The sequence below is a fragment of the Petromyzon marinus genome, chromosome 14 (genome assembly GCF_048934315.1).
Source record: "Petromyzon marinus isolate PM22_M1 ecotype Great Lakes invasive population chromosome 14, UKy_Petmar_22M1.pri1.0, whole genome shotgun sequence".
In the NCBI taxonomy this organism is placed as follows: domain Eukaryota; kingdom Metazoa; phylum Chordata; class Hyperoartia; order Petromyzontiformes; family Petromyzontidae; genus Petromyzon; species Petromyzon marinus.
Window position 1 is genome coordinate 4743180 of NC_133680.1, and position 21844 is coordinate 4765023.

A 21844-nucleotide genomic window follows, 5' to 3' on the forward strand; every position below is an offset into this window, starting at 1 on the left:
CGCGTCACCGGCGGGGCGGGGAGGGAGCCGGATGATTCTCGTTAAACGGAGCTCGGTTGCTCGCTCGCATGCCTCCCGTGCCGAAATGGACCCACGAGCGCGCCGCCACAATTTTGCGCCGCTTTGCGCGTGGCGGCGGAGGGCGAAGCGACGCCGGCGACCGCGGCCCTGCGCCCGCGGCTAATTGCAGGGGATTTTATTTTTGCTTCACCGTGAAAGCGCGGTTGGAGTCGCAGAAGAGCGACGCGACGCACGGTGGGGGGCGGGGGGGGGGCGGGGGGGGGAGAGCAGGGTGCGTGTTTTAAAGTAAATAAATTAATATGAATGGAGCAAAAGAACGGTGAAATATTTGTGACGTGCCAGTACATCTCGATCTGCTCTGCGGTGCCTCGGCGGGGGCGTCATTTTATGATTTTGATGTTCGAGTCGGGAAGTGCGCTGCTCTCTATAAACGGGTCCCGTTCCAACTTCTCGACAACAGACAAGCCGCCGGCAAAAAAAAGTCCGCGGTCCGCTGACGCCGCCACGTCCGTGAAACCGTTAGTGCCAATTGCTTTTCCTCGTTGGCTTCCCCCCAACGTTTTGTCTCGTTAGGGTGCTTTAGTTTGGCTCACTGAGCCTAAGGCATTTCCACTGAATCGTAATAATTCGGGAAAAAAAAAATCCTTTTGGTGCAGGAGGCGGGCTGCGTTTTTGCTGGGCGGCGGTAGCAGCCGCACCCTGGCAAGCGAGGGGGATTATGCCGAGGTGTTTTGTGAGATTCGGTGTCTGAGGTATGAAGTGCTTGGTGTTTTTTTTAAAAAAGCAAAGATCAGGCCATGAATGTACATTTACATCGGCGTGTACACTACTGCATTTAATGCTTTTTCGTTTATTTTTTTTTGCATAACATTGGCGGAGAGTGAGCCCGTCGGTTCATTGCCCTATCTCGCAAGGAAGAAGTTCTGTATGATCCTTATTGGAGAAAGAAAAACAAGCAAATAAAACCGCTACATCTGCTTGTGTGGATTCGTTAATAATAATGAACAGCACCGCGGTAATCCACTGGCGGACGACGCCCTCTCCCACACCATATCGGTCAAGGGGGTTGTTTCTCCATACCTTACCACGCTGCCCAGTGTAGATTCGTGAAGAGGGAGTGTCAATCCGCCACCGGTTCAGATATAACTCGCCACTGATCTTACCCATGATCAGGAATCAAACTTAGGATTGTCTGTTTGACAACGCAATGCACTAACCACGGTGCCACTGCACCGCCCGTGCACGTGTTGCATATACGCATGTCGACGGGTGTTTTTAAACGATCTGGGCATCAGTTTTAAGACGTAATCCATAATAAACGTTTTTTTCCGGGAGGGGTGGGGGGGGTTTGGGCATCATTCATTCATCTGCTGGGTTGTCAAAGCCTTAACCTGTTTTTCACAGTGGCCATCCACCAACGTATTGAGTGACCATCTGTAGCAAATCTGAAGAATGCGTGTCGTGAGTTGTTGGGTGCGTGTGTCCGTCACGGCAGCTCGCAGTGGCGGGGCCCGTGCTTTCAGAGATTTTTTTTGCGCGATCGTAAAAAAAAAACGATCTGGGCCCCACGCTGCCTCGACGCGGGCACGACGGTGCGCCAAACACGACGACGCCGTTGTCTTCGTCGCCCTCGTCTTCGTCGTCTTCGTCGTCGTCGTGTTCGTTGTCGTCTTCGTCGTTGTCTTCATCGTTGTCTTCGTCGTTGTCTTCATCGTTGTCTTCGTCGTTGTCTTCGTCGTTGTCTTCGTCGTCGTCTTCGTCGTCGTGTTCGTTGTCGTCTTCGTCGTTGTCTTTATCGTTGTCTTCGTCGTTGTCTTCATCGTTGTCTTCGTCGTTGTCTTTGTCTTCGTCGCTGTCTACGTCATCTTCGTCGTCTCGCTCAACGGTTGAAGTGAACGGACGGGCTGGTGCTGACTCCGGCACACAACGTGTTGGTGTGGAACGACAGAATAAAATTGTTTGAACGAACGAACCCTCCACCTGAGTGCGAGAGGGGAGCTGTCCTCCGTCGGCACGCTCGCACGGCGCTTGCAGAGCCGCTAGTGGCTTTGGCACGGACCGGAGCCACACCAGGTGTTTTGTGTGGAACTACAAAAATGTTTGAAACAAATAAACCCTTCGGCGAACGTCCTCTGGGTGATACCTGACGTGCTGGGCGGGTAGTTGCATTGGCACCGGCGATTCTGGTTATTGATTTGTTTTTTCATTTCAAAGCCGCTTGTACCCCGTGCCTGCCAGCGCCGCACCGCGTGAGTACCAGCTGTACGTGTAGCGTTGCGCATTAAAAAAAGCGGTGCTCCGTTTGTTTTTTTTGGTCACGTCTGTGGACGCGTGTTCAAAGAGAAAGCGTGCATGCGGAATCATTCCTGTCCACGCGATGCCAACCCGCCGCCACCCGTTTTGGGGAGGTGGTAGTGGTGATGCGTCCGTGAAAAAGAGCTTCGTGGCTCATCGGATTTCTTCAGGATAAATAAATTTTCTGATTCTCATTCTGCACCCTTATCCCCTAACCCGTACCTCTGAATTTCAGCCACGGTAAAACTAACGTAGGTGACGTGTGACACTTGAACCTGTCCTGGGCCTCCCCTACGTCGATTCAGCCTTCAAAGACCATGTGACGGTATGGTGTATATTCGTGGGCACTGGAGAGACAAAGGCGGCCACACATGGTGCTAACCACACCGCTTCCTTGTGCACAGAGGAACCCTGAATAGGCAACTTATGAGAGTCCTCTTCACAAGTTCTGATATCACCCGCCCTTGATGTTAGCCGTTGGTCAGCAATCAAACTCAGATGTCTGGGTTCTTAGTAGCAGGGCCCTATACTTCACCATCGTGATGCTCACCCATGGGCAGAATTGGCAGGACTTTGGGCTTCACAAGCAGTGTGCCCCATCTGAGAGGCATGTCGTGCAGAGCCAGCGATGTTGGCTGTGGCTCGGGATCGAACTGATCGCCAGGGTTTCGTAGCAACAGTGCACAAACTACTTGACCACTGTGATACTAACAATGACAAAGATCCCAGTATAGACTTAACAGACTTTTGGGGCAAGTGCTGTTAGCGAGCACCTATGAAGGCTGGAACGGCACACGATGGGGTGGGTGGCAAGCACCATGCCTTTGTTTCCTGAGTGGCGATGTTTACACACCTCACCAGGTACTCATCTGAGGCTGAGTCGACCTAGGGGAGGAAGCGCAGGACCGGTTCAGATAATCGTCCCCTCGGGTCGCCGGATTCGTAACGCAGCCCGCTAACTTTTGCGCTACCGCTCCCCACTACCACCGTGATATGCACGCACGCACATACACACATTGCAGAATTGGCAGTACTTTGCGCTTAACAAAGGTCTGGCACAGCTAAGAAGCATATTGTGCACAGTCAAGTTTAATTCTTAAGTCGAGCCATTTGAAGTATGCTCTTGGTGCCGTATTGGCTGGATTTCATGGTGACTGCATAGTGGGCCTTTGCACAGAGCTTACACAACATTGTGCACAATACAATGTACTCACTGCTGGGCATAATTGAGATTTCATGCACCAATTGCGATCGTTTTTCAGCCGTGCATAAATCAGAAACCCCTTATGTGTATAATATATCACTGGAAATGTTGGCTACAAAGGACGGTCGTCGGGAGTGTATTTCATTTCATAAAACCACAGGTGCAGCAATAAAATGGATATCGCGGTGGAAAAAAATGTGCCTGATTGTTTTACCATGGTCACCAGTTGTCGTGGACAGGGCCTGTCCCGTGGGGCAGGAAAACATTTCACAATATCAACATCGCGAGCGCGGTTTAACTTATTTGATGTGTGTGTGTGTGCGGTTTTTGCGTGTCCTCTGATTTGTTCGCAAACTCTTGAAAATTCCTCGCTCTTGTCTTCTTTTTACTCTCTCCTTGAGGATTACATTCTTTTGCTTGACCAAACTATTTTTCAAGCGCAACTATGCTCCGCTTGTTTTGCCCGAACGAGATTTTTGTTTGTTTGTTTGTCGGAGCGAACGAAAGGCAAGTTGGTGTCGGCGCTTTGCGGCGAGAAAGAAGGATGGACGGGCCGGGGTGGCGATGCTTGTGTGGGAAGGTTATTCGTTTAACGTCCACGGGCAAGAGATCTAAAGAAAAGTCGAGCGATGGTGATAAGCTTCACGCTTTGTAATACCTTGCCCGCATTGTTTATTTTGGTTAAGGCACCCGCAATTGCGAGATCGTTGTCGTGCCGAGAGGATGAAACGCGAAATGCTTGACACGGGCGCTGTCGAACGAGATCGTGGGCAAAATGCGCCGGGGATGCAATAACCATGTGGGAGCCCTTGTTGTTATTACTGTAACTCCAGAGGACTGCATTCCTGAGCAAGTGTTTTCCCTTTGGAGCTTTCGGTGCCGGAGCATGAGTGAAGCATCCCAGACTGCTTTTCCTGTACATAAAACAAAACTCTCTCGGCCCCCACCCCATCTCTCTCTCTCTCTTTCTCTCAGTTTTTTTGGTTCCCTCCTCCTCGAATGAAAATGCACTTCTTCCGCCCACCCTGCTTTTGCAAGGGAGGGGTCCTCGTTTGGCCCAGGTTTGTTCTGGCCTTGCTTTGCGGAGGAGGCGTGTGGGCGGGCGACCTGGTGGGACCATTGGTGGGGGTAAGGGGGGGGGGGCTCGGGCTGCAGGGGTTGGGGGGGGTGAAAGTAGAGGGGGATGAAATTGTACCGTTGCCCGGCAGGCTGGGAGGGAGGGAAGAGGTGTGGCGCGGTGAGCAGAACCATCGAACTTGCCACCGCAGAGGCCGCAAGCCACCTCTGACTTTTAACCGCCACGTGCACTGACAATTCGTTCTTTTTGCCGGAGCTCAGCTTCGCGTATGAACGATCCAAATAAGTTGTTGATTGGGAAGTTCTCAGGACCGGTGTTTGTTGATGTCTCCAAAGTGCAGTCCCCCTCCCCCCCCCCCCCTCGTTTCTCACAATGGAATATTTAGTAGGGGTGGAATGATTCGTCAGTCCGCTTGCGATTCGGGCGCACAATTCAATTCAGGACTGAATTCCTTCGGCCTCTGTACAATAGCAAAACACCGATTGTTTACGCACGCACGGTTCGATGCATGCATCACGAGCTTAACAATCGTCGATATTAATCGACGAATCAGTCGAGCGTTACAACCGTCACGTTCGTAACCAGTTCGCGATCTTCACCGTAAATCGAGAGTGGCAAAAGCATTGATTGCGGGGTGGTTAGCGGACTGCATTCTAGACCCAGTGACCTGAGCGTGATTCCCGGTCACGGCTAACATCAGTGGCGAGTGATATCCGAGCAGGTCCTGTGCTTCCACCCATGTGTTTACCAACTCGCGCTCACCAGTGTGGTGAAGCATGGTCAAACAACCCCATTGAAAATTTGCTGTAGCTTATTGTCGCTTTTAACGATGAATGCAAATTTCATACGGAGGCTATCACGCCCGATATGATTCATAATTAGTTTCTTTTGGGTTACACCGTGTTGGTGTTATGTCAAAATAATTGACATCATGCCTACACGATATAATATTGACGTAACCTACACGCTCTAATTCAAAAGAAACTCATTACGAACATTGAATGTTATTTATTTGGCATGACGGAGCAGATGCTAGCTTCGCCTGCTATTTGGAGGTCATACTTATCAAATTAAGTGACGTTAAAAAAAAGATTTTGCATTTATTTATGCAATACCCCATTATTATTATCCTGTGTGTGTTTTCTTCAGCTGTTCTGTAAGGCTCACTGATGTGTCATCGGCCTGTTCCGCACAACGTGCGGTAACAGCCCGACAACACATGAGTGTCCTTTTTATTATTGTCATAATTCCTTTTTTACCTAAAGGGAGGCGTAATCCAACAAAACAAATGGATCTTGTGGATTTGTACCTGGGCTGTGTTCCAGGCTGCCCAACACCATCTCGAAGCTTCCCTAATCGATGACTTTCGGTGCTGTGTCACTCGTATGCTGATTCTCGCACATATCGGCACCTGCTAAGAGTTGCTCCTTCCTCATAAGTCGGACGGTGGCAGCTTTACGCACACGCCTGGAATCTGGCGCCGCGGTGGCGAAGGTTGGCGGATCACAAAAATGTTCTGAAACTCCCTTCCCGTGGGTGTTGAGGTGCCATACGCTGGTTTGCCAGGAGAAGCGGGTAGGGGAAAATGTGGACTCCACCTGTTGTATGGGATAGAGGGTTGCCCCCTTGCATGCGTGCGTTTTCTACAGGTGCCACAGTTTTCTTCCACACGTAAACGCATTAATTGATCGATACATCCTTAATAATACAGGGTGCTTCAAAATGTTGTTAACGCTTCTGAGATATTGGAACAATACCACGTGACATGTGCTGCTGCCTCAGGGACTCTGGAGACCACCTTGAGAAGATTCCAGGCCACGTGTTGACAACGATGGCGAACAAGTGGAGGCTCTTTGACGTTTTGAAGCTATTAACATTACATTTGTTATCATGTTACAGTGTATTATCCAATCTTTTATCCATTAAAAACGATAGTTCTATTTAAGTGTTAACATTTTTTGAAGCGCCTCTGTATAGAGGACTGCAGAGCTATGCGAGGGGAATTTGGTCTCCGCTCACCCCCCCCCCCCCCCCGGCTGCCTTTCTCGCCTATGGTTCCTTTCCCCTCCGAGCCGTACCATCTATTCGAGTGCGAGTGGAATTACTGTGCGGAACGTTACGACGATGAATGATTGTTTCATGGAACTTGAATCCCATCGGGTTATGGGAGAGGAGCTATTTGTTTCTCTTCGGGTTTGCGTCTTCGTTCAAGCAGCGGGCGAGACTGCCAAAGCGGCAACATTAATTCCCCAAAGCAAAGACCGTAATCTCAAGACGCTACAAAAGATACAGTGGGCAAAGCCACAGCACTGTCTTGTACGTACGTTGAACTTCTTTCGCACCTGACATAGCCAACCGTGATAATTGGCGGTGTGGGGGAAAGGACAACAAACTTAGCACACAATATCAGTTCTAAAGCAATGCGTTTTCAATATCGATTATTTAAAAGTGCATGGCTCCGGTGGCTCCATAATGTCAGAAGAAAGCGCGTTCCAGACGGCCGCAAAAGCGCATCTGAACGCGCGCGATGCGGTGACCGTCTTTGTTCGATGGCCAGCCAAAGGCCGCTGCTGCGAGGATGACCGGAATTCACCTGTCCCACAATGCCATTCAGCACAGCTGTGTGTTTGACAGTACAGGATAAGAACTTAGTAATGCACGGGTTGAAGAGAAAAGTTTGGTCTGGAAGACCCGAAGGCTGATGGACTAGAATGTATGTTATTATTTCAATGAAGGTCACAAGTGTGAATGCTCCATCCACCCGTCTGTCCGTCCCTCCGTCCCTCCATCTCTGACGTAGGGTCACGATAACCCTCATAAACATGATCCAATGTGAGCGAACACGTGACAAAGTATTGTTGCTGTGACGGACTAACCAAGAGAGATAACTACCTAAATTGATCAAAGGATTGCCCGAAACTTGAAGACACAACCCACAGCCAAGATGGACTACTGTATTTACAAATTACACGCAAATACATTTTGCCCTGACAGCTTCCCGCCGTTGGCTTCCGCGCTGCCAATAAAATCCTTCAGGAAGGCCGAAGCGTTACGAAATCCATGCGTATGCGTGATATTTAGAACTTCCTTTTTTTTGCACGTAGAGAGGTGGACTTTTTGCCAGTTATTTTGCATCCTTTTCACATTTTTTTCTCTCACTCCACCCACGAGCCACTGCCGAAGTAACCCTTAGGCCCTAACCCGTCGGCATCTCCCACCGCTCGTGCCGAGCGCCGGGCCAACTCCTCGTCGCTTTCCGCACGCTCCCCCCCCCCCCGCCGCCGCGCCCCCCTTCTCGCGAACCGTCGCCGTGGGGGTCCACCTTGTGCCCGTCGCTCGCGTTGCCCGCTGTCCTGGGAAACCTGGAAGCCTCCCTGGGGCACATTAAACCTCACTGCAACCCAGCCCTTGTCAGTTGCACAATAATCCACCACTCCAGTCAACGTGTTCCCAACCTAGTTCTCCCCTCTTCCGGTATTCATTTTATTTTCTCGTAACTTAGAGGTGGCATCCCTCTAACCCGGCACACAACCAGCACAGCTCATCCGTTCCCGCATCAATCCACTGAGGCCGGCTTAACTTCTAATACACACGCGTGCGACCTCTCCGCTTGCGTTTTGACCCCCGACCCTCGTCCATAACATTGTCACCCAGCATTCTGGCTTCTTCACCTCTGCCAAGGCGTGCTGATCTATATCTGGTTCTCGGGTGAGAGGCAGAGCACCCGGCAACGTGCATCTAAAATGCAGAGGGTATACAGCAGCGTTTTGACTCTGCGCAGGAGCTGTAGCCAACGGGATAAGACACTTGTGGCATATTGGTCACACGCGTGACTGGTACGTGTTCGAATCCCCACTGCGAATTACGTGGCCGCACTGCTTCTCCACCGAGCGCTGCTGTGCTGAACTTTTGGGGCAGTCTAACAATCATGGAGTTGAACGACGAGATTAGCTCGTGCGCATGAGCTAGAGATCGATTTGCTTCATCATGAGACCACGAGGGCTGGCGAGGGGGGGGGGGGCTTTCGTCCAGCAGTGGATAAATCGTGGAACATGATGATAATCAATAACGTTGGAGCCAAATACATTTCAATTATAGCAATTGGCTTAAATTAAGTCAATTGGCTCCTACATTCCAGTCCACAGGGATTTTTTTGGATGGGGGATGCAAAAGTATTCTGTCAGCCCCCCACAGACCCCCCCACCACCACTCTCCCCATAGATGTTTGCGCTGACCCATTCGTATTGCGGAGAGCAAAATGAATCAACGAATCTTCAGTTTGCCAATCTCGCCCCCACCATTGCACATTGCAGAGGAATGGGGAAACGGTGCAGGGGCATTGGACTGGCGGCGTCTTTGGCGAGACCCTCTTGAAAAGAGAGTCTTAAGGGTTCATAATGACGTTTTTTCTGGGTTACATCCGTGTGAATGAGTGTGTCGTGAAGCCCACCACCACCGACGCAGCCAATTAGTAAGGCTTGTCACGTCAACAACACGTGCCAGTTGTTAACTATTACTTGGGCATATCGGTGTGATGGCGAGTAAACCCAAAACATTTCATCACACCGATGTGCTGAAGTAATAGCTCCAGTGGCTTCCTAATATCGGAAGGAAGAGCGTTCCAGACGGCCGCAGAAGCGCATCTGAATGCGCGCGATGCGGTGACCGTCTTTGTTTCTATGCCTCGCAGCCAACAGCCGCTGCGAGGGATGATCGGAGTTTGCGTGGCGGTTTATGCTCCCGGCAGAGGATAGAAGACTGAATATTAAACATTCATAATGAGTGTAAATTTATTGATAATCATAGTTAGCGGTGTTTGAATGCTATCATAATACAGAATGTCATTTAAAACAATTAACGGTTAAAATAATGTCCTGTACTTTAATAAATGCCGTAAGTAATGCAATTGAAAAATAATTATACGTAAATTTATACATTTTAATTATTAAATGTATTAATGATTCTACTTTATAACAAATGCAATAGAAAGAAATATCCACTCTTTGGAAAATACAAATTGGATATGGCATTTTGTATAAATTGTAAGGGATGTATCGGTAACGCAATGATAAATACTGGCAACAGCATTGTAGGGGGCAATCTTCACATGAAAGATGTTTTATTATGACCACTGTTATAATCAGAAATCCTATATAGTTCGCAGCCGTAGTCGTCAGTAGTCGTGTTCGATCCACTGCTGGATGAAGGCCTCCTTTGGGCTGCCACTCCCTTCCTGATTTGGCCCTCTACGCGGCGACCGCTCCGTTATGCTCGTACCAAGTGAGTGTCTGTAGCTCAAAAGAATGAATAAAAGTTCACACGTCTGCAGTAATTACGCGTTCCGTGTTAACGTCTCCTACTGAAAGGGCCACGGGCGAAATTAGCTTTCTGCGTTGACGTCGAAATGCATTCTTTACTGTTTCTTGCTTCTATTTGCAACGGCCGCCCGCTTTTGAAGAGGCACATCCATTAACTTGTAAACAATGGTTGTTTGCCAAGAAGATGAGGCCTGGTCTTGGGTGCCTTCGGCAAACAAAGCACATCAAACACACGTGCTGAGCAACCGGCCCCCTCTCCCGGAGCCCGTAGCCGCCACCCCTACAACCCCTGCTCATTGTTTTTGCTTTTACGGTTTTAGAGTTTTGTGTACCTGTGAGAGGGAAGCATGCACACAGATGGTTGTTTGTTTGTCCTAGTTTATACATTAACAGGAGCTGATGGGTAGTGTGTTTGTTTGGGGCTTGCCAATGGCTGCATTTGCAATGTCTTACTGTCCAGCTGTATTTGTCTTCAAAACAAAACTCCCTTGACTCACTTTGCCCAGTTTTTTTTTTGTGCACGCCGAGGACAAAGGGGGTCCTCTATTCATTGCCCCCTTTAAGGACGATGCGTGGCGCATTCCCTGCTCGTTGAAGCGCTCGGTCCCTGCTCATTGCCCGTCGTGGTCGATCGTCGGATCGTCGTTGGCGTGAAGACTTTCGCCTCGATCTGGGGTAGGGGAAGGGGGGCCGAACATTGAAGCGGCATGGGCTCGAGTCCACCCACAGGCCTGGATCGTCGGCCGCTATTACCGCGTGAACAAGAAAAAAACCATGCGTGATGTCTTGACAATGAACTCCAGCGCTCATTATAGTCTTGGGGAGGGGGGGGGCAAGGCTTCGGGGGGTGGTAGGGGTCGGGAAGAGACCCGCGTGCACCAAACCGCCATCCCACCCTGGCGATTGCCATTTTAAAGGGCACAGAGCTTCATCTGTCCCGTGCTTGATTTGGGACGGTAGCGGCGGTGCGGCGACGTCCGTCTGCCGTCGCCTGCAACGGGAAACAAAAATAACCCCGCGGCGGCGGCGGCTCGCGCTCGGGTGACGCGCGCGACGCTTCGACGCGCCGCACGCGCGGTTTTTCTCCCCACCAATTCGCTCTCGACGTCGTCGGCTCGTAAACTCGAATCGGTTTAGTAGGGGCCCACGGTGCTGGTGTGTGGCCCGTTACCGAAGAGCCGGCGTAGGGCCTGGCTGCGGAAATGCATCGCACGTTCGCCACCACCTCCCCCCCCCCGCCGCCCCAAAGAGCTGCGTTCGCTCGGTTTCACGGCTACATGCACTCCGCGCTTCTCGGTGTGAGGCAGTGGAGCCGTTTACCCCGTGAGCCTGTCATTAATTCTGATCGTGAGCTTTCCAAGCCACTTTCAAATTTGAGCAATATCATGCGGTTTGCAACTGTGGCTCTTGAATAAATGGGTGCAAATAAACATTTAAGCGTATTGAAGGAGTGGGAATGCCAAGTGTAAATGTACATCCGTGCCTTTGTAATGATCGCTTATGCGGGCAGCACGAAATCTGTGCCGGTTTTCTTGAAATGGACTTGGTGAATATTTGCCACTTCAGAAGCCGCAGTATGAAAATGAATATATTATTTTTACTTGCCAAAATTACAATGGCTCTGCATTTCTTGGAGTGTACACTAATTACATCTGTAATTTTAAATGTCAGATTTTATTCTTATCTGCTGCATGCCTAATAAAAGTATAAAATTTAAAAAAATTGCAATGATAGAATTAAATCAGAATGCAGACATGAACTCATTGGGACAATTCAAATGACAAATGACATTTTGCTTAAACAGAGCTTTCAGTACTTGTATTAAGCAATTAAAAAAAACCCGGTGATGTATTTTGGTTGACTTAATTCTGAATGTGAATCCCTCTTCTTTTTTCGGACGTGGCTAGGTTAATTAAAATGCCTTCGCCGCATGTCATGCAAATCCGGCAAAAACGACGTGTAGTCTGAAACGCAGTTCTTTCAATTTTCGGCGTTATTTTTTTCGCGACACAAGAATGCGGTGGACGTGCCTAACATTTCAAGCAGCAATTACCACATCTCTTGCCCCCGTACTTGCTGTCATTTAATCAGCCGCATGTTATTTCTGAAGATAACAGACCCCCCCCCCCCCTCTATTTGTGCCATTCACTGGCGCTCCGTTATTTGCATAGCGAACAGAGACCCAGGCACTTATTAATTACGGTGATGAAATTGTCAAGCGCATGTCGCTACCAGCATTAATTTTTTGAATAAGATTTGTTTTCGGCCCTCGCAACATTAATCTAGCAAATAACTAGCCTGAATCCAAAGCTCCCAAACAACGGTTTGGGGGGTGGAAAAGTGATAATAAGTAGAGGAATATGGTGAAACTAATTTAGCATAGTTTTACCAGCAGCTTATTGCATTCAGTTCACAGTTCCCCTCTATAATGGAACACCCAATCATTATGTTATTTCTTAGTGCATTGCATTTTGTTTAAATTATACGTAATTTGATGCAGCAAAAACGAACACATGAAAAGAGGCCAATTTTCCACGTGTTTATGCACATCTTTATAACGCTTGTTTAAAACAACGGCAACGTTTTTTCGTTTTTGTTAATATTATCTCGACGCTGCGTGTAACAATTGTGTGTACGCGTGTGCACGTCTGCTTGGATGGCTAATTATACTTTACCTACCACACCAGATTGTTAACGGCTATATGGGGGAGCCTCTGTCTTCGTGCATGCGTGCGCATGCGTGCGTATGTGTCGTGACCATGTATGTGTGTCTACGTGTGTGCTTGTGCGTGTTTCAGTGTGTGCGTATGTCGGAGCGGTAGTGCAGTGCTTAGCGCGTTACGGACCTGACGACTCGAGTTCGATTCCCGTTCACAACCAACAGTGACGATGATCTGAACCGGTCCAGGGCCTCCCTTGGGTCGACTCTCACTTAAATGAGTACCTGTTGTGTTGTGTAAACATCACCACAAGGGAGACAAAGGGAGACAAAGGTGACCGGGCGTGGCGTTGGCCACTAACCTCCTTGTGTGCCGTACCAGCCTTCATAACAGCGCTTGCCTCAACAGTCTGTTAAAGCTATACGTGGGATCTTTGTCTTTGTAGGTGTGTGTCTGCGTATGTCTGCACGCGTTTGTGCATGTTTGCGTGTGTCTTTGTTTTTGTCTGTGTGCGTTATGTACGATTTTTTTTGTCTTGTGTTTTTTGTTGTTGTGTGCAGACATCAAAGCCATGATGATGCAGGAGGCCCTGAAGGAGCTGGCCGGGAGTAGCCTGGCCAATCAGAACGGAGCGAGCAATGGCAGTGGTGGCCAATTGGAGGGCAGGATGAGCTGTGACCTCACAGCCGTCCCGGAGGTGACCACTGCAGACCTGGTCCATCTGCAGCAGCAACAGGTGCATTTAATTTTTTATCTGCCTGTGTGTGTCTATATGTCTAACCCTCTGTAAATCTCCTTATCTGCTTCTCTCACTCTATTTACCCGCATATTCATCTGCCCAGTTTATCTGTCAATCTGTCTATATGTCCATCGACCTGTGGCATCTGGGTCTGCCCCGTGACCTCCTGCCAGCGGGCGTTCGACACTTCACGTGGCCTCAAGGTTGCACATAGCCTGGCACAAGCGTCGTGGTGACATCACCGCCACTTAGTGGCGTATGGTGGTTGTTGTTATATGTCCATCTAACTGTCTATACAAAGACAAAGATCCCCCGTATAGCCTTAACAGACTTGGGGCAAGTGCTGTTAGCGAGCACCTATGAAGGCCAGAACGGCACATGAGGGGTGGGTTGCCAGCACCACGCCCAGCCGCCTTTGTCTCCCTAGTGGCGATGTTTTTACGCACCGCACCAGGTACTCATTTGAGGCTGAGTCGACCTAGGGAAGGCCCAGTACCGGTTCAGATAATCGTCACTGATGTTGGCCGTGAGCGGGAATCGAACTCGGGTGTCTATGTTCGTAGCGCAGTGCGTTAACCGCTACACTACCGCTCCCATGCACACACACACACTCGTGTATCTCTTCTTACGTCTGTTTATCTTTCGTAGCTGCTGTTTATTTGAATTTTGTTCCACCTTTTTTTGTCTTGAATCGTGATCCGGGGCAAAGGGTTGGGGCTACCTGACTAGCGAGCGTGGTTAGCAGACGAGTAGGTCAACAGATGCCCTCTGGCAGAGCTAGTGGTTGAGTGGGTGTGGCTATGTAAAACTGGGCAGGGCTTGAAGGAGGCACGTGTCTAAGTTGAGCCTCCCAGATATGCGTTGGCTTTACACATTGAGCACTGCGTAATAACAATGCACATAACTCAAAGTGAGTATTTTTTTGTGAGAATTGTTCAAGGTTCCCAAGGTGGATTGTGGGAAGACTGTAGTAAACACAACCCCTGTGTGCTTCAGCTTTTAGAGACGGCTACTGAACGAACCGTTTAAGCCTTAAACTGAGATGTTTAACAATAGCTCTTTTTTGGCCGAAAGAATAATAAACGGAATTACTGCCAGCAATTTGACTCGACCACTAATGTAAAACTTAATTTAAAACGATTTATTTCTGAGAATACGGTAAACTATAACCTACCAAAAGGAGGATAAATGGCCGTTTATTTTTGTCGAACGTTTGAGTCAATGTGTTTGCAATGATCCAGTTTGTTTTCACGCACGTGAAAACAAACAGGGGTTTTGTGCTTATTATTTTTATTTATTTACGTTTTTTTTTTGCGAGAACATCACGCCGCCGCGTGATTTGATTTGGGCCCATTGCTCAGCGTCCGCGCGGCGTGCGTGGGAGCGACGCGAATTTAAGCCCGGACCCTCGCTGAGCCAACAGCTTCGGCGACGTTTTTGCCGTTCACTCGTTTAAGTCGACACCTACCTTCGGCTTGTTTGGGCCGGCGTTCAGCACGCGGCCAAAGCTTCCAAAATCACTTGTTTGTTTCTGGAAATTTGGCAAAAATCGGGTCCAAACGCAGCAGCCATCTCTGGCTCGGCTTCTGGAAGGCCTCGGCCGGCCGGGCTGCGAGCGCGCGCTCTGCGTTTCTCACTTTCGTTCCGCTCGCGACGGCAAGAGCGCGTCGATTCGCCGACTTAAGATCAGTTTCTTGCACGCAACATGAACGGCGGTTTTCCCGAGCGCTCCTTCAGAAACCGACGTCCGCTCTCGATAGCCTCGCACGCCCTGTTGCACAACAAAGGGGCGAGAGTCTTGATACGCGCTTGGAATCACGCGGGGTAAGAATCCATTGATTTTGTTTCGTTATAACCCTGCAGTCATGCCCATTGCAATATATGTATTTGTGTATGCGTAAAAAAAAGGAATTGATTCTGTAATCAAATCGTGGACTCCCCCCGACTCACAAAGAGTCGTTGCATCGCGAGCGGTCGTCGAATCGATTGCTTAACGTATATAAAAATCCACATGTCTCCCGCATCGAAAATAATTTCACATTTCATAATTGAACACGGTTAACAACGTGCACAAAGGATTGCTATCCCAATCCCTCAAAAGAGCGTCGGTGCTCCTCGCAGAGCCTCGACCACGCAGTGGCGATATTCACGTGGGTGCCGCCGGCACGTGCTGCTGTGAACGATGACGTCGCAAAAGCACGCGGCCACGATTGGTACCGCGACGACGTGCGCACGTACGCAACGTCGAACTTCTTTCGTGCCGTGCGTAGCCGAACCGTGCTCGTCGGAGACGCGGGTGAAGGACAACGAAATACGCACAAACATCGGTTCGAAAGAAATTCGTTTTCATCTCCGGATGACGCCAAAGTTGCAAAGCCCCAGTGGCCTCCTAACATCGGAAGGAAGAGAGCGTTCCAGACGGCCGCGGAAGCGCACCTGAAAGCGCGCGATGCGGTTGCCGTCGGTCACGGTCAGAGTTCCGGCATCACCAGGCCGCGTTGCCCGACGCTCTCTCCAGACTCGGTCACCGCCATCGTCACCACCGGAGTGCGTTCCGTACGAAGCGGGCGCTGGCTCGCCATACAAATTATTTAAGCACTTATTTAGTGTTACCTGTTTATTTTTTTTGTTCGTTTCGCCGGGCGTTTTCATGCTGTGTTGTATAAGTGCATCCTATGTAAGGTGTACCTTTTTAAAAATAATGTTTGCATGCGTGATCGCTATGCGTGCGTCAATCCGACACCGTGGGCGGCACCCTGGCAAACACGGTGGTTCCATACTGAGGGATGTTCCAGGTGGACTTCTTTCTCGTGGGTAAACAAATAAATAAATTGACATCGCTACGCACGGGAGAGCCTCACGGATCAGGGCTCTCACGGTCAGGCTCCCATCGTCTCTGGAAGCGGCTCGTCGGATCGTATATTCACCGTCGAGGCCCGTCCCCCCCCCCCCCCCCCCCCCCCGCGTGGCCGACAAAAGACGCAAAGGCGCTCGCGACTAAGGCAGGGAACAAACACGAAATATAAACACTTCGTTTTTCACTGCGGTTGAGCAGGAAGGACAGAGTGTGTCGGTGTGGGTGGGGGGGGGTAGAATATTCTTCTGAGTGTGATGGTGAGGATGGGCACGTTGCCTGTGATGCTGGCAGAGTAGGAATGAAGCCCAATTTGAAATGGTGATGCCTGTAGGTAGAGACGTCGTCTTGGCTGTTAAGAAAAGCGAGTGTCGAGACGCGATGGTGGCCGGTGGTCGAGACTGACAATGGAATGGCGCCTCCAGGAAGGAACGCGCCTGTGAGTCCAGCGTGGAGATGTAGCGATGAAATCGGCTCGCATGCAGGTGCTGGGTTAATTATTACACCGCAGGACCGTGGAAGTTGCGATGGCTTGGCGAAGGCGTTCATCCAGCAGTGGATCGCCCATGGCTGATGATGGCAATGAAAGTGAGTTTACCGAATAGAACCAAAGAGTATGGATCCTTGCAGTCACGAAAGCTTCAAATCTAGAATTGAGTAAAAGTACTCGACACGTCCAATACATTTATAAAAAGAGAGCTCCCTTTATATTTGACGAGGGCAAGGTGTTTTCATGAACAGATGTACCTGATGGGACACGTTTGTCATCATAATCATCACGGTTGTCGTCGTCGTTGCGAAGATCATCCGGTTTTCTCGTGTTTGTGCGGTCGAGACGTTGTTGCCGATTTTGTGTGCGACAGCTGTTCCCGTTCCTCGCTCGCAAACTCCGCGTCAGGAACGGTGCGCTGCTTCCGCGCCACCCCAGGAAGCCCCTGAACCCGAGCGCTTCGTTAATATTTTAACGAGCGATGCGGGCCGCAAGCCCACGGCACATTCACCACGACGCACGCACGCGCGCGCACGCACGCACAAAACAAAGGTCCCCTTCCGTATAGCCTTTGTCCCCCTTGTAGCGATGTTCACTCATCGCACCGGGTACTCATTTGAGGCTGAGTCGACCTCCGGGAGGCCCAGAACCGATTCAGATAATCGTCACCGGTGTTGGCCGTGAGCGGGAATCGAACTCGGGTTGCCAGGTTCGTTGCGCAGCGTAGCGCTCACCGCTACGCCACTGCTCCCCACGCCCGTACACACGCGCGCGCCAACAAAGGATTGATATTTTATAGTGAGCAGAACTCACCAAATGCTCTGCACCAACGCAAGCAACACATGTGGATTTTTTTTTAATGTATACAAAGAAAAAAAGAAACGTCTTAACATCTGTATAAAATCAAACTTGTAACATGTGTACAGGGGCTGGCATTTCGTCAATTCACTGCCAGATGATGACTTCCCCCGTGCCCTGTGTGTAGTCGAGGTTGTGCGATCAACTTCACCGGTTGTAGAATTCGGAGGGCATGCGGGAGCATAGAGGTGCAGTACAACGACAGATTTTGCTGCACTTACCTCTGTCGCACACACCGTAGCCCTCCAGCAGTCTATAGCAACTTAGTCTCTGCATGGCAGTCGCCATCTAACCAAACACTATCCAGGCTCAACTCTGGTTAACTTCTTATCTCTGATGGGTCTGGCGGGTGATCTGGTCAATGTAACGTTATTCTGCGTAAATTAGTGCCAGTAATTTGCAATGAATGTCAGTGTTTTAAAATACATGTGTTTGTCATATCGATAAACAGATCATTACTGTGTTTGGAAATAATGAAACTAAACTATTTGTTATTTTACCAGGTAAGGCCCACTGAGCTATACAGCTCTTTTTCAGAAGCCACCTGGCCACAAATGATAGCTCAACGAAGTGGCTTATCACCGTGTGGACATTTTCACACGCTTCCACATGGATAATAATAATTATAATATACAGCCCCTTGGCAATACGCTGCTGGATGAAAGTCTCCCTATCCCATGCTAGTTATGGGAGTCGGTGTCAGTTGGTGAAGTATGAAAAGGCAAAGGACTGGTTCTGGTATCACTCACCACTCATGTTAACCATGGCCAGGTATTGAACACAACCATATTCAGTGTGCAGTGCGTGCACCACTATATCACTGCTCCCAATAATGAGTTCTCTCTTTAATGAAGGGTTTTTTTGGTTAGATCGCGTCAATATAAATTTGTCGTTAACACACCACCACCCGATACAGCCAATTAGTAAGGTTTGTCACGTAAACAAAACGTGCCAATTAGTGACTTTCAACACAACGATGTGTTGGAGAGTAAAACCCACAACATTTACAATTTGACTACGATTGTTTCGCAGGTGGTAACAACTGGTTTCATCAGGAAATTTGCTAGAATTGTACAATTCTGGCAAATCGCCCCAAAAAAAACCTTTATTATGGTTAATATTGGTAGCGAAAGCCTACGACTTCTCTCTCTCTCTGTTTGCCGTTCTACTCATTACCGACTTTTAGTGACCTCGATGGTGAAACTGCTCCCCACTCTCTGCGATATTGGGCTTTGCTATAATATTGGTATCCTGTCCTATAATATTAAATTTGCAATACTATCCATCTAAATGTTAGCCTTTCGATAGGTTAGAGACGATAAGATCAAATTCACTGCAATCGCTTTTGATAAAGACAGTTACACTTCGTCGTGAATGAGCTTTTACAAATGTAGCCAGGTGGCACAGGTTAAGCAGCAACTGAGGCTATTGCCACGGAGATATCCTGGGTATGAATTTAGGCAGTGGCACAATGATTAAAATTGGGTATTATGATTGTTAGCCTCAGCCATTACATTAAATGCGGGCTATTGTGGGCTGTCATTTATACATGAGCTGCATGAAATATTCAAAATGGAATGTGACAAAAAATGCTGTGAATAATTGTACGTAACAGGGTGCGTGTGTGTGGGAAAAGTCCGCCGCCTTCATAAATATTAATTCACTTTGAGAGTTCTCAGAAGTAGTTCTACGAGATTACTTCCGCCAGACCATTCTCGAGCATCACAAGAGCTCCGAATGCACACTCAATTCTTTCTTTCACGTGATACTGATAGCGCAGTTGGAGTAAAACTAGGATTTAAAATAAAGGACACAAACAAAATAACTTAAAAACTCATCACCCTTGGCGTGCGGCTATTCAGCGCACTTACTTTGACCATATTCAACCTGCATTGCTGTGACAACCTTGGGCGATGAGTAATGGTCTTGCGGGTCTAATTCTCAGCACAATGAAAGCTGGGGAGGGGGTGGGGGCGGTCCAGGGATGGCTTCATGGCATAAAATACTCAATGTCGACCGCTGGGAGAGTTGTATGTTTTGGAACGTGGCCCATTAAACTCAGTAGCTTGAACATAGTATCGAACTGAAAAGGTTGGGGTGGCGGCGGCGGCAGTGGTGGGGGGGGGGATGTTAGTAAGTTTCCACACTGCAATTACGTCTGCCGGCTTGACAGCTGTACGCGTCTGCTCCTGCAGAGGCGGCACGCACACGAGATGGCTGTGTCGGTAATGATCGGCGTAATGCAAGTTTAATGCGTGTGTAACGGGAGAGGCTTGCACGGTCTTCACACGGCTTGGGCCCGTCGTCGCGGCCAAAGATAATAGCTAACGGCCATCTGGTTTTCTTATCTTTCCATCTGTGGCCTTTAAATTTTTTTTTTGTGTTAAAACAACTAACCGGTGATTCTCCACCATTTTTGATTTAGGGCAGCCTCGATGAGGACTTTTCCCTCCCCGTCTTCTCTCTTTCGCTGTGTCTCAGCACGGCGCGAAGATTAGTCGCGCTCGGTTTAACGTTCCTGTAAAATATTGAGAGGTGCGGCTGTTGTTTAACTTACACAATAACCCCCCCCCCCACAACCCCCCCCCCCAAAAATAAAAAACACGCTTTCAAAGTGTTTAATTCTGCGAATCAATTAGCGATTCGCGCATAATTAAGATGCCGAGCACAGCTGACGGGCCAATTACAAAAAAAAAACCCTTCTTCGTTAACGCGATAATGATGATGATGTTGCAATCAGGAATCGTTGGGTGGCCTCTTTTTTGAGAAATGTATAAGCAGGAAGTCTATCAACAATCTGGAGTTTTGCCGAACGGAAAAAAAGCAAAGATTATATGTAGACATAACAGGAAGGGACACCCAATCTATCTATTATGCTGCCGCTGGGTGCTTTAAATGTCATCTAGTTAAAAGTTTTTTTTTATATAGTCTCTGACTTACGCTCCGGCATTGATTCGCGAAGCACATGTAATAAATGGAGAACTCTATCCGCTCTATTGATGTCAAGAGTAGCGGACGCACACACTTAAAAAAATCATAAGTGGCATTCATTGGTAAGAGGTATGGGTTTTATATCACTGAAGTTTATATTTGGTTATTATTGAAAACAGAGTCAAAGTTATTTCTTGCTTATTGAGCATTGAGGCAGCAGTGCTCATACCGCGTTTACTGACCTGGTGGGCATTCCACATTCCTATGACAGAGGTGGGTATCCACAGGACAACGTACTGTTGATTTCCCCACAAAGTGGTACCGAATTTTATCGACCCCCGGAGGCGATCCTGGGCTGGGTGAACCCCTCCCACAAGGATTTGAGTTCACAAACTCTTTGAGAGTGAGTGATCCACTCGCTCGCTCTGCTGAGCCACTCGTCCGGATTCCCCCAATTAACATTTTAAAAATTGTTTGCCCGTCATGCATTCTAACCCTTAACAGAGACCGATGAATTCTGCTCGAAGGACACGACATGGCACAGTGTCGTTTAATGTGAAGTGCTCGAAACTTAGAAATGCAGTGCTTGAGCAAATAGCGAAGCTCAATAATAAAAAAATTCTCTCTCGCTGTTGTGCACACGGGGACCCCTTTGTATTGCGCTGAGAATATTCCTTTGTTTGAACCGGAACATGCAGAGGCACATTAGGCTGAAGCAGAAATATGTAAATAGAAGAAAAGGAAGAAGAAAAAACCCCACTGCATCATTGTACGATAAATGACTTTAAAAAAATTCTGGAAGCACAGAATACTTTTTACTTATTAGCAAAGTACCACCCCCATTGTACGTCGGAGTCGCTAAAACTTCCCAAGACGGTGAAGCCGCGGGATGGGACGTATCTGCTGCCGCGAATGGTCCCAGAATAATAACAACAGCAGCAGCTCCTGCATTCCTCGACACTTTGCGAATGCTTTTGGAGAAACCATTTGGGGAGGGGGGAGGCGTGGTGGGGGGGGCAGGGGGAGGTAAAAACTACGAGTGTAACGGTGTGTAACGATCAGAGAAAGTGATGGGGGGCACTTGCGAGCAACGTGACGCCGTGCTTTCATTGTGTTTAGTTCGTTGTCCTTCCCCCGTGCCTCCAATTAGCACGGTTGGCTATGTACGGTGCGAAAGAAGTTTAACGTGCATACACATGCATACATACAATTGACCTGGATGGAACCCAACAAATGAAGCAGCAGCAGCAGAAGCAGCAGTCTCGCTCGCAGTTCAGTGTCGAAGCAGGGCCTTCCCTTTCCCCACGAAGGCCCGCACGCCGCGTGTACGCGTCGAGCGATGCTCGCGGTGTGTGGAGGCTCATCCTGCAGCCGTGGTCCCCTCGTCGAATTCGCT

The 21844-nt window shown here is 48.9% G+C and overlaps 1 protein-coding gene across 1 annotated transcript in view; it reads left to right on the forward strand.

Annotated features, from left to right (window-relative positions):
• LOC116942402 (forkhead box protein P2) overlaps window positions 1–21844 on the forward strand; it is a 188160-nt gene that overhangs the window by 16716 nt on the left and 149600 nt on the right. The window contains exon 2 of the mRNA XM_032954289.2: window positions 13137–13312. Within this exon, the coding sequence (XP_032810180.1) occupies window positions 13148–13312 (165 nt within the window). The 5' untranslated portion in view covers window positions 13137–13147. The remainder of the gene's footprint in view (window positions 1–13136; window positions 13313–21844) is intronic.